This window comes from Mus caroli, unplaced genomic scaffold (genome assembly GCF_978045245.1).
Source record: "Mus caroli unplaced genomic scaffold, Mus_caroli_1 scaffold_11, whole genome shotgun sequence".
NCBI classification, from domain to species: domain Eukaryota; kingdom Metazoa; phylum Chordata; class Mammalia; order Rodentia; family Muridae; genus Mus; species Mus caroli.
Window position 1 is genome coordinate 4713146 of NW_028227266.1, and position 12847 is coordinate 4725992.

The window sequence follows — 12847 nt, forward strand, 5'->3', positions numbered from 1 at the left end:
GCTTGCTGCCATGTCTACCGACCTGAGTGTGATCCTGGAGTCTCACATGATGGTAGGAGAGAACAGACTCCCTAAAGCTGTTCTCATATGCCATTGTGTAACTACACACACACACAACAAACAAATATGAAGTCAAAAACCAAAAGTAAAAACACCAAACAACTTACAACCACATGACTACGGGAAGCCTGAGTTTTAGAAAACGCCTGTCCAATTATCAGTCAGTCTCCTCAATGGATTAAGACTAAATGCATGCTACTTTAACTCCAACTGGCTCTGGGTAGAAAGGAAGACAAGGATCCAAACAGCATGCATGTGGCTCTCCCAACAGGGTGGTACTCACCTGAGGCAGAATTCATCAGTGTCTGGGGCACCGCTGGGCTGGCAGGTGCAGGAACGTTCAGTTGCGAAAGCATGGCCTTCCGGGGGTCCTGCCATGTTGTTGTCTGATCGTTGTGACTGAGACAAAGCAGAGTAAAAGTCAAACCGTCATCCCTAAGAAGTCTCATATAGAGAATCAGAGCTCACTCTGCCTTCCCACCCTGGACAAGTCACTGAATTACCGGTAATTTCTATTTTTTGGTATGATGTGTAAGTGCTTTACCACTGAGGTGCTCCTGTAAGCTTCCCACTCTCCCACTGAATAAGTGTGTGTCCTTTGAGAAGTCTCCATGTTAAAACCCAAGCTACAGGGACAGGGGAGATGCCATACTAGCATAAAGATCTGACCTCCATACTTGAGGGAGGGAAACAGACAGACTCCCTAGAGCTCAGTGGCCAGCTAGTCCAGTCAAGACAAGATCAGGACTCAGTGAGAACCTGTCCCGAGACAGGAAGCAATGGAGAACTCTGGCCTACTCCATACATGGAGTGCACATGTGAACACACATTCACAAATATAGTGCACACACACAAAATTCAAAACCCCAAAGAGCCCTAACAAAGACTGTAATCTGGATTACATGGGTATGTTCGGGCAGCCTCTTAATCTTCAGAAAGGGGTAGTGGAGGTTGTTTTATTTACTTCCCAGAGTTGAGAATCAACTTCATATTTAAAAGCCACTGGAACTGTGGCTCTTATAAAAGGCTGTGAGCCCAGCATAGGGGTGCACACTTTTAATCCCAGGACCCAGGAGGCTGAGACAGGTGGATCTCTGTGAGCTCAAGGCCAGCCTAGTTCACTTAGTAAGTACCAGTTTCCCAGTACCCATCTATCAAGCAGCATGGGTCAGAAATGACTGTAACTACAGCTCTTCAGAATTCTGTTGTTTTTCGGGCCTCTGTGGGCACATGCATACACTCACACTTACATTTAAAAACAAATCTTTTATTAAAGGAAAAAGAATAATGTAGGTATAAGAGAGATAGAAAGGTCTAGAGGTTTCAGATGGCTGTCACCTGGTAGGTGATAAAGTGATAACACAAAGATTCAGTAAAAATGTTTCTAGAGGCTAGAGAGAGATGGCTCAGAGGTTAAGAGCACTGGCTGTTCTACCAAAGGTCCTGAGCTCAATCTCCAGCAACCACATGACAGCTTAGCACCATCTATAATGAGATCTGGTGGCCTCTTCTGGCATGCAGACCTACATGTAGGCAAAATACTATATACATAATAAACAAACCTAAAAGAAAGTTTCTAATCAATTAATTCAACCAACATCAAGCTTAGAATTAACAATGAGCTAGGAAACAAAACAAGCACATACAGATACACTTGTCTCCTCAGAAAGAATCCCAAAATAGTGACTGTAGCAAACCTCTGAACAGAGAGCTCTTCCTTTAAAAAAAAAAAAATTGTTTATTTATTATATATAAGTACACTGTAGTTAGTTATCTTCGGACACACCAGAAGAGGGCATCAGATCTCATTACAGATAGTTTTAAGCCACCATGTGGTTGCTGGGATTTGAACTCAGGACCTCTGGAAGAGCATCTCTCCAGCCTGGACAAAGAGTTCTTGCTTACAACATAACATAGTCAACTGGCAAATCAAGGCAAAGAATAAGCATGCACCAATCAAAAGCTGTGCCCAATAACTTTTAGCGCAAAATCAAACTCTTGATTTTGGAGTCAGTAAACTGGCTCAGGGGGCTAAACATACACAGGCCTGACAACCCAAGTTCAATCCCACACAAGTAAAGGTGGACCCTCAAAGGCTGGCCATAGTGGGAGTATTTAATCTCAGTACTTGGGAGGCAGAGGCAAGAAGATCTCTTGAGTTTGAGGCCAACTTGATCTACACAGTGATGCACTACACAGATATACACATAGGATGCCAGAGCTATGTACATATCATTTTATCTTTATTGGGAAATATAAGTAGCTTTAATTGTTGAAAAGCCCCCTACCATAGCCCGATAAAGAGATAGCTTAGTTCACAGAGATGCAGGCTGCCAGAGGAGGCTACCCCAAACACAAAGAAACTCCTTTCCTCTTCGATAGCAAGTTTGAAAGTGACTTCCAGGTTAAATTAAATATGTAATATGTGTTTTAAATGTTTGTATTCATCAAGTTTATAGATTACACCATTACACTGAATCTCACAATGGGGCCGCCTGTGGGTGAAATGGAAGAGTAAAATGGGCAGAGAAGCAGGTAACATGAGCAGGCACTCACGCACACATACACACGCATGCACATACACACGCACACACATGCACGTACACACAAGTTTTTAATAGAAAAGTGTGAAAATCTGCACTTAAATATAAGACTAGTGAATTGTCTAATGAGAAATCAAGTGACTGACTTGACTATAAAGTTGAACTAGGGTTGATGTGTTAGTGCACACCATTAATCCCAGGACCCAGGAAGAGATGTGAGTTCCAGGCCGGCGAGGAATCTGGTGAAGGATATATAGGGAGGGAGACCCTGACTTTAGAAAACGAGCAAGGCTGTTTTTGAAACTGGCTGTGAAGACTGCTTGTGTGTTGAGCGTCGGTCACTGTGGGGACTCAGAAGACTCTAGTGGTAGTGCTAGGGAGGTTCCCTTATCAAACCTACACACTGTGAAACAGTAGAGTGTTAGCTACAGTCACGTGCTAGAGGACACTCTTATCCAGGGAAACCCATGCGCTTTACTGACTCTAGAGCAAGGATATACAGTCCAACCTAGTCCTCCGACAGCTCCAGTTCTGAGACCATAGCCAATCCTTTTATAAACTCACCACGTACTCTCTAGAACTCTCAAGGGCTCAGAGAGACACATAGCATAATTCTCTGATAAAGAGAAGACAATTTATACACTTTTCTTCTATGGTAAGTTTTTCAGTATTGTCAGAAATCAAAATCTACGACTGGAGTTCAAAGTCCTGGGCTGTCGGTGAAGTGCTCAATCATGTGTGGGCAGAAACCCTCATCTTCAGTCAGATGGTTTCCCTCCAAATCAACACGTTTTTCATGATGTTGTATCAATAGACACCACTTCTCCCAAGCTCACAATTTGATTTTTCCCCCTTTTATTATACAGAAAATGACAGAGTCAGCATAGCATGGGCTGAGAACAAAAGCCAGAATTCAAGATTCATGAGTCCCCAAATAAAGTCTCCAATGACCTTCCCTAACTGTCACTGTGCCAGCCCCAAGAAGTCTAAAATCTCAGGCAGTCTATCCAAGTGGAGTCTCCCAATAACTTGCAGATTTACCAAGGTTGGTAAGCATGGCTTGGTTGTTAAGAGTAGGTCTGCCACCCAGCACTCCTTGAGACTCCAGGATTCACCCAAGTACACACACACACACACACACACACACACACACACACACGCACAAACACCACATACAAAGTTAGATGTGGCATCCTGTGAAGCTCCAGCACTCAGGAGGCTGAGTCTGGATGACTGTGATGAACTGAAAATCAGCCTGAGCCAGCTTAGGCTCCAAAGTCAGACCCTGTTTCCAAAACCAAAGGAAGAAAGCAAAAAGAAAGAAGAAAGGTTGACCTCTAACAATTTTAAATATTCTCTTAAATCTAGTTATAGACATGCTGTTTTAACAACAAAAAAGCCAGATTAGGACCTCTCTGCTTCACAGATGTATTGGAGTTAAATAAACTAATAGGCCCAAGTAAATGGTATTTAAATGCAACTACAGCATGCCAGAAAAAAAGTAGCTTTGTTTTAGAGATGAAAGGCAACATTACTTTTGATTTTATGTCTGTCAGTCCGGGAGGGGAGACTGAAGGTCAGAAGCAAGGATGTTCAATTCAGACCCCGACCTCCCTCACCCTCCTTTGCTGTGACAGGAATTCACCCTAAGGCCCTAGACTCAGGACCAGGAAGAAAGACAGGTTTAGGCAGTCCATCCAAGCTCTAATCAGCTCTTGGTGGCCACCCACAGCAAACCAGCTCAGTGAACTAGCTCATAAAGGCCTTTGGGTATGCTGGCTCCCAAACATACTTTAAGAGAAGTCATCTTACTAAAGACCTGGGATTACATCCACTGTATATTATGGCTACACTGACATTTTAACTGCTAACAATACAACAAGATTTTAGTCACCCAAACTGCTAAGACAGAATGAGTCTATTAGGTTTTAAACATTCCCCAAATGGTAGAAGAGACACTAAATAAGTAGGAAAGTGGCAATTCATATGAACTTTGGCTGATAAACCAGCTCCCACTGAGCCTAACAAAATAATATTAAAATAGTATTTTTTTTTCGGGGTGTGGAAGTGAATGACTTTAATCCTAGCATTCCAGGGGCACAGGCAGATCTCTGTGAGTTCAAGGCTAGCTTGGTTTACAAAGTGAGTTCTAGGACAGCTAGGACTGTTACATAGAGAAACCCTATCTTGAAAAACAAACAAAAAACAAACAAAAACAGTGTTTCCTGGTTAAAAGGCTGATCATTGGGTCATGCTCACATGTGTTGTCATGCTCACAAGCGTTGATTGCTGGATCATGTGCTGATTCTGTGTTCAGTTTTATCTTGAGGAGCTTTGAAACCTTCTACTTAGTGTTTTTCCTTTCAGCAGTACACAAAGCTAGCACTTGCTTAGGAGTGCAGGAGAGGGGTAAAGCTGAAACATGGGAACGGGAACAGAGAGGAGGAGTTACATACTATATGTACCTTTTGTTTGTTTTCTCTACCTAACTAGTGACTTCAGGTTATTTATTTTTATACTTTTGTAATTTGTGTAGTATGTCTCTGTGTGACTGCATGGGGCATGAGCTGATGGTGTTAGAGGCCAGCAGAGGGCATCAGATCCCTTGGAGCTGGGGTTATAGAAGATTGGGTGTAGGAATTCAATTCTGGTCCTCTGCAAGGACAGCAAGAACTTGATGTAGGATTAAAAAAGAAAATTAATGGCTTGCTTACAGAGATTGAAAATCTGTTGTTAAGTCCTAGCATTCAGTTACCTCACAGATCATCTTTATCTCCCGAAAGGAAGCGTTAGTATGTTTCAGAATGTAGCGCAATTTCTTAGTCGCTGACTTAAAGCTCAGAAAAGAAAGGTATAATGTCAATTGTGCTAGGACTGTGTTTCAGTTGTGTTGTAAACTGGGTAGGGTCCTAGTATTTTACCTGAACAAATATCCTGATTATAAACAACTACAAAGTGACTTTTCCCTTTCTAATTTAATAAGTGTGTAAATTTACATCAGACAAAAGGAAGACATTAATAAGTATTTAAAATTTAGTGTTGAAAGTTCACTAATATTCTACATAACAGCCCACATTCTTGGCTTGTATGAGAGTCTATCATTCACTTTCTTAAAAAGAAACAATGTGATTCCTCGGTGTTACTCAGTATGAGCCCAACAGCACTGTTGACATCAGACACTTTTAAAAGGGAGGAAAAGCACTGTGAGGAGGAGTGTGGGAGAGGGGTGAAGATGCTCTTGGGAACTTCCTAAGAGTCTGCATCTTTCTGAACTCCTCATGTATCACACAGAGGAAGATAAGAGCTCAAAACAGGATGGTGGTGTAGGTCAGTAGTGGAGCAGCAGCTTATAACATGTGACTCCCTGAGCTTCATCCCCAACACAAGAAAAGGAAAGAGACCTACCTGCGAGAGTTCTAACACCCTTTGCAATGCCTGCCATGAAGACACTACATGTCTTCCAAGATCTGAAGCAAGCGCTTGCTTTGTGCACTGCTGAAATGAAAAACACTGCTAAGTAGAAGGTTTCAAAGCTCCTCAAGATAAAACTGAACACAAAATCAGCACATGATCCAGCAATCTATTTCTAGACCCACCGGAAAGACTCAGGCTCTCGTGCACTCATGTTAAAGGAGTGTTATTCACAGTAGTTCATGGGGAGACAACCCAAACGTCCACTAGCAAACCAACAGCAAAATATGGTATACACAAACATTGGTAGGCAGCCAGGTAAAAGGAATACTGGCTAGTGAGACAGTTCTTAGGGCAACGGCACACCTGCCAAGTTTAACAACTCAAGTTTCAGTCAATGGACCCATGTGGTAGGAGAGAACTGATTCCTAAAGTTGTTGTCTACATCAGGGCACATAAGCACACAAGCTTTAACTAGACCAGCTTTTTAACTTTCAGGGCATGCTCTCAGATTTAAGCCAGGCTAGCCTTGAAAGTGAAGCATCTCTCTGCCTCAGTGTACATGTGGGCACACACACAAACAGACATAAGCAAGTATCAAAACTAAGTTACAAACCACAACATAACACACACATAGAGGGAAACAATACCTACACTCCAGGGTGAGACTAAAAACAAGGTCACATTTGGATGTACTCTACTCATGAGCTGCTAGTGGGAGAGGAACAGTGACCTTTTACTGAAGAACTACTGGGTAATATCCAAGGTCTATAATTCAAACAGCCTGAAAATACACAGCCAAGTGATATCCATGAGCCATGAGATAAGGAATTATTTATTCTTTTCACCTCGCAGTGTTTACAGTAAACATCAGTTACTTGTACAATAAGAATATACAATAGGTAGAAAATAAGTACCTTAGACAATAGTGTGATGTTCAGAGAACATAAGACACTATATAGAAAAACACTCTCAGAAGAGATGTGATGCAAAAAAAAAATCAACATTTGGGAGGCTAAGGATTCTATCAAGTTAAAGGCTAGCCTGGTTTAATTGGGAGGCTATTAAAAGAAGACAAAAAAGAAAGAAGGGAAAGCAAGAGGGAAAAGGGCTGGTCAAAAAAGCCACAATGGAAGGGATAACCCATTCCCAAAGCTGTCTTCTGACCTCCCAGAACATTCATGTGAACACCCAAAAAAAGTTGAAAACCAATCAAGCAAACCCGTCCAGTCGACTGTGGTGTCGGGGCATGTACACTCGGAGCGTAGGAGGATCAGGGGCTCACAAAACCCCTGGCAAGATGTAAATACCATAACACACCCTAGAAGTCAGCCTGGGATAAGTTAGTCCCTGTTTCAAAAACTAAATTACAGTAAAAACAAAACCTACATCACATCTCAACAGTGATTCTAATGTTATATGGCTAACCCCAAAATTTAAACGCTCATAGGATCCTTTATCTGCCACTGGGCGTCTTGTCCTTGATTTTGATTTGAGATATATCTGCCTACGCAGACTTTTGTCTCCTGCAGAAACAGCCTTAACAGATGCCCTCACCTCAGCTTTTAGTCAATATTCTGCTTGGCTCCCAAAAGCCTATATTGGTGGCTGTTCATAAGCAAACCAGAGACTGCTTGCAGGTAGAGCAAGTTTAACCTCTTAAGTCAACCCAGAGCCAACACTTTTATAAGGCCAGCATACCGCTCACCATGTAAAATTTAAAATTCCATGGCACAGCCTTTAACACCAGTACTCAGGAGGCCGAGGCCACAGCAGGTGGATCTCTGAGTTGGAGGGCAGAACTTGGTCTACAGTGATTCCAGGAATACCAGGACTGTACTGAGAAACCCTGTCTCAAACAAACACACACCAAGCAAGCAAGCAAGCAAACAAGCAAACTAACAAGAAGCCATACAAAATTCTAAGTCAGAGTAAATCACTACTCTAAACAATTAAGGATAGCCATGAAGTTAATGAGACAAATGGTTTATACTAAATATTAAATATTTATAAATACATATATAAGATGATAGGGAGTTTGAGAAATGTTCACTCTGTGCACCAGCTGTCTTGAAACTCCCTGTGAGGGCTGGCGAGATGGCTCAGTGGGTAAGAGCACTGACTGTTCTTCCAGAGGTCCTGAGTTCAAACCCCAGCAATCACATAGTGGCTCACAGCCATCCGTAATGAGATCTGACTCTTTCTTCTGGTGCGTCTGAAGACAGCTACAGTGTACTATGTATAATAATAAATAAATCAAAAAAAAAAAAAAAAAAGCCGGGCGTGGTGGCGCACGCCTTTAATCCCAGCACTCGGGAGGCAGAGGCAGGCGGATTTCTAAGTTCGAGGCCAGCCTGGTCTACAAAGTGAGTTCCAGGACAGCCAGAGCTATACAGAGAAACCCTGTCTCGAAAAGCCCAAAAAAATAAAAATAAATAAATAAATAAATCTTTGGACTGGAGCAAACGGGACCAACCAGAGTGAGCAGAGGTCCTAAAAGTTCAATTCTCAACAACCACATGAACAACAACCACACTGTACAGCTACAGTGTACTCATATACATAAAGTAAAATAAATAAAAAGAAACTCCCAGGCCGGGAGTGGTGGCGCACGCCTTTAATCCTAGTGCTCGGGAGGCAGAGGCAAGCAGATTTCTGAGTTCGAGGCCAGCCCGGTCTACAAAGTGAGTTCCAGGACAGCCAGGGCTACACAGAGAAACCCTGTCTCAAAAAACCCAAAAAACTCCCTGGGGGGGGGGGGGGAACTCTACTTTCTGGGCTGGAAAGATGGCTCAGTGGTTAAGAGCACTGAGTGCTCTTTCAGATATCCTGAGTTCAATTCCCATCACCCACATGGTAGAGTTCAACCTTCTGTAATGGGATCTGATACCCTCTTCTGGTGTGCCTCAAGACAGCTACAGTGTACTTCTATAAATAAAATCAATAAATTTAAAAAAGAAAAGAAGAGAAGAGAAGAGAAGGGGAGGGGAGGGGAGGGGAGGGGAGGGGAGGGGAGGGGAGGGGAGGGGAGGGGAGGGGAGGGGAGAGGAGGGGAGGGGAGAGGAGAGGGGAGGGGAGGGGAAAGGAAAGGAAAGGAGAAAGGAAAGGGGAAAGGAAAGAGGAAAGGAAAGAAGAAAGGAAAGGAAAGGAAAGGAAAGGAAAGGAAAGGAAAGGAAAGGAAAGGAAAGGAAAGGAAAGGAAAGGAAAGGAAAGGAAAGGAAAGGAAAGGAAAGGAAAAAGGCAAGGCAAGGCAAGGCAAGGCAAGGCAAGGCAAGACAAGGCAAGATTCACTCCATAGCCCAAGCTGATCTCACTCTCATGGCAGTATCTCAGCATCCGGCATGCCAAGATTACAGGCAGGAAGCACCAAGCTTGGCAAGAGTGAAGTCTGGAGTGAGAGCTCTTCAGTATTAAGTTCCATAAAGAACCAACAGACAGGGCTGGTGAGATGGCTCAGTGGGTAAGAGCACCCGACTGCTCTTCCAAAGGTCCAGAGTTCAAGTCCCAGCAACCACATGGTGGCTCACAACCATCCGTAACGAGATCTGGTGCCCTCTTCTGGAGTGTCTGAAGACAGCTACAGTGTACTTACATATAATAAATAAATAAATCTTAAAAAAAAAAAAGAAGTGGAATTAAATTTTTTAAAAAAAAAAAAAGCCGGGCGTGGTGGCGCACGCCTTTAATCCCAGCACTCGGGAGGCAGAGGCAGGCGGATTTCTGAGTTCGAGGCCAGCTTGGTCTACAAAGTGAGTTCCAGGACAGCCAGAGCTACACAGAGAAACCCTGTCTCGAAAAACCACAAAAAAAAAAAAAAAAAAAAAAAAAGAACCAACAGACAGACGCGTGGGCATTTTAAAGACAATTCACTGGTATCATAAGAGCATAGAAAAATTTAAAAATGGTATCTACAAAATGTAATAAATAGGAAAAAGAAAAAGTGCTCTCACTAAAAGTCTAAAGCTAACAGCAGAACAATCTGCTTGCTTGGAAGTCCTTTTTGGGAAGCAAAGATGCACGGTCGAGAGATGAATCATGAAATCCTCAATCCCTTAACCATGCTCTCTCCACGTACATCAGGGTCAATGACAACTCCCTTGTATATACAAGATGTCAGGTCACTTCCTGTAGAGTCTATATTGATTACAGCAAGTGAAATTTAATCACTTAGAGACACTGAAAGACCAACTAACTTATCAACCATATACAGGAAGTTACTTTGTGATTTCTTTATAGTATCAAGTGCTGGGATCTGGATGCAACCATGACCAGGCCTGGCAGAGTGTCCTGTGTTCCATCCCTGAATCACTATGATGAGACTAAACAAGAAATTCAGCAAAAACCAAGAGCTAATGCTAATGAAATACAAATTACACATTAGTATACACTATGACTCCAGGCAGGTACCTGGGTTCCAGATTGTTGTCTCAAAATCCTGCCAACATTGGCCAGCTTTCTGTGGTTCTGTTAGCCAGAGAGCAGAGAGATAAAAGTCCTCTCAGCTGCCTAGAGATATATATTATCAGGTAGGCTTCTCTATTTTGTGTCTTCCTGACTTTGAAACAGGTGCTTCATGCCCAGCATTACCTAAGCATTACCTAAGCAATTTAAAAATAAGCAATTTAAGAAAACCCTAAACTTTGGAGGTAAGATATCAAAGCCATACATATTAGAGCTGAAGAAATGCTATACGAACAAATACTCATGGCCAATGTGATGACATGCCAGGTCAGATGGTGCACAACTTCAGCCTTCACCTCTCATGTGCTGGGATTACAGGGTATGCCAAGAGTTCAAGACTAGTCTGACCTACATGCACAGTAACTTCCAGGCTAGCTTAGACTACATAGCAAGACCCTGTCCCCAAGAACTTACAAACGTCTTAGTCTGGGAGGAGATGAGGATGAATATAGTCAAAATCCATTGAATGAAATCCTCAAAGAATGAAAGTATTATGTATTAAAAATGCCTTGTAGACATCCTAAAGTTATGTGCCTCAAGCACTGTTCCTTTTAGGCTCTATCAGTTCATTGTTTATAAGGCTTAAGTTTCTTATTATGAGAGACTGAAATGACACATTTATTGTGTATTTCTTTTCTTCTCAAACAGTTTCACCTACCAACAGAAGCCTCTTTCTACTTTCAGAACTCACGTTGGGGAGAGGGAGAGGTAGGTCACAAACATTAGTGCATTTTCAATGTGTCAGAGAACCTTTCTGAGCCTCTCTACCTCCTCTCACCCTCTCATATCCATTCAGAACACAGCAAGAGCAGCAAGTGTATCTGAGGCGCTGACCCACTGCTGGAGAAAGGCTATTCTTAGGAAACAGCAGGGGTTGGCTCAGTGGTAACACTCTGGACTAGAGGTCACCAAAGTCTCAGATTTCAGACGTGAGCTCCAGTTCCCAATTCCTGTGCAGAACAGCTCAAGGGGCTTTAGGAAGCCTCCTCAATGTCCAAGAGCCTGTAGGACTTCAAATCTAAATACAGGGATAGACGGCGTAAATAGAGTGCTGTTTCATGCCTGGAGTCACAGCTTTCAGGAGACTGAGGCAGGAGAATCACTATGGGTTTGAAACCAGCCTGGGATACAGAGTAAAATCCTGCCAACAAAAAAAGAAAAGAAAACATGGACACACTAATCTTTCTTTTAAACAAAAACCCATGCTTAGAAGCAGTTAAAGAGAGGCTGTGTATATGTCCTAGGCAAAGGTAGGATAAATGAATTATATTTCATAACTATACTGACACAGGTTTTTAAACACAGACCAATTCTAAAAATGGTCCGCTTAATATCAGCCTTATTCAAAGTAAGCTGCTGATCTCCAAATGTTTCTATTAAATTATTTCACTTTCAGCCAGGGTGGTGAACTAAAAATACAGGCAACATTGTTGGAGATGAGAGAGCCTATCAAGTGATTTCACGTAGACAGACAAGCACACAACTCAGACAGGGAGGCACCAGGCGATTAGCAACCCTTTACAAAAATAGATAAATAATGCTGCAATGCACAAGCTGCCATCCAGAATGCTAGGCTGTATTCCTGAAAGTACAAGTATAATCTGTACTTGAAGAGGCACCAGAATAAAATCAAGTAAGGCACTAGGAGACTGTTTAAAGTATTTTCAGAGACACAAGTATCAGAATGCAAGTTTCTTTCCTTAGAACTTTTTTCTCTATTTAAAATTGATTCCTTTACTAACACAATAACAGAAAAGACATTCCACATTAAGACCATGATGAAACTTGAGCTAATTCTATATACAAACTGAGAAAGGCTTATAAAATTTTTATATGTGAAGCTAAAAATGTTGTTTAAAATATCACTGCTTTTCAGACAAAGTAAAACTTCTCCTTTAAAAAACTAATAGAGGACATTTATATGGCTCCTTACCAATTTCGTGATACTCTCATACACAATCATGTATCTGTATAAAATGATACAGAAAATATTTATCTAGCAGGAGTAGTAGAAGCCTAGGACAGGGGAAGGAGATGGGAGTGAAGGGCTGCCTATCTGCCGAGGCTTCTAAAACTATGTCAAATGAGCCTCTGCCTACCTCTAGTAGCTTGACCCTGTTTGAGGACAGAAAAAAGTAGACAGATACAAGGACTTGCTGAATTTCGAGAATTTTCCATTCATTCCACCGCTCCTTGACAAGTGAATGCACACATCTGAATTACTAGGGAGCCTTTGAACCAGCAGTTATTTTGAAGGACATAGTAGGTGTCTTGGCTTAATTAATTTAGCAAGTACTTATAATCACTTAACAAGATAAAATGAGACCCGTGGGAGAAACAGAAAAGTTCTGCCCTACTCTATCTATAAAAAG

The 12847-nt window shown here is 42.1% G+C and overlaps 1 protein-coding gene across 2 annotated transcripts in view; it reads right to left on the minus strand.

Moving 5' to 3' along the window:
- Yap1 (Yes1 associated transcriptional regulator) overlaps positions 1-12847 on the minus strand; it is a 74138-nt gene that overhangs the window by 41049 nt on the left and 20242 nt on the right. For both annotated transcript variants that reach the window (XM_021171848.3, XM_021171849.3), the window contains exon 3: positions 344-459. In XM_021171848.3, the coding sequence (XP_021027507.1) occupies positions 344-459 (116 nt within the window). The remainder of the gene's footprint in view (positions 1-343; positions 460-12847) is intronic.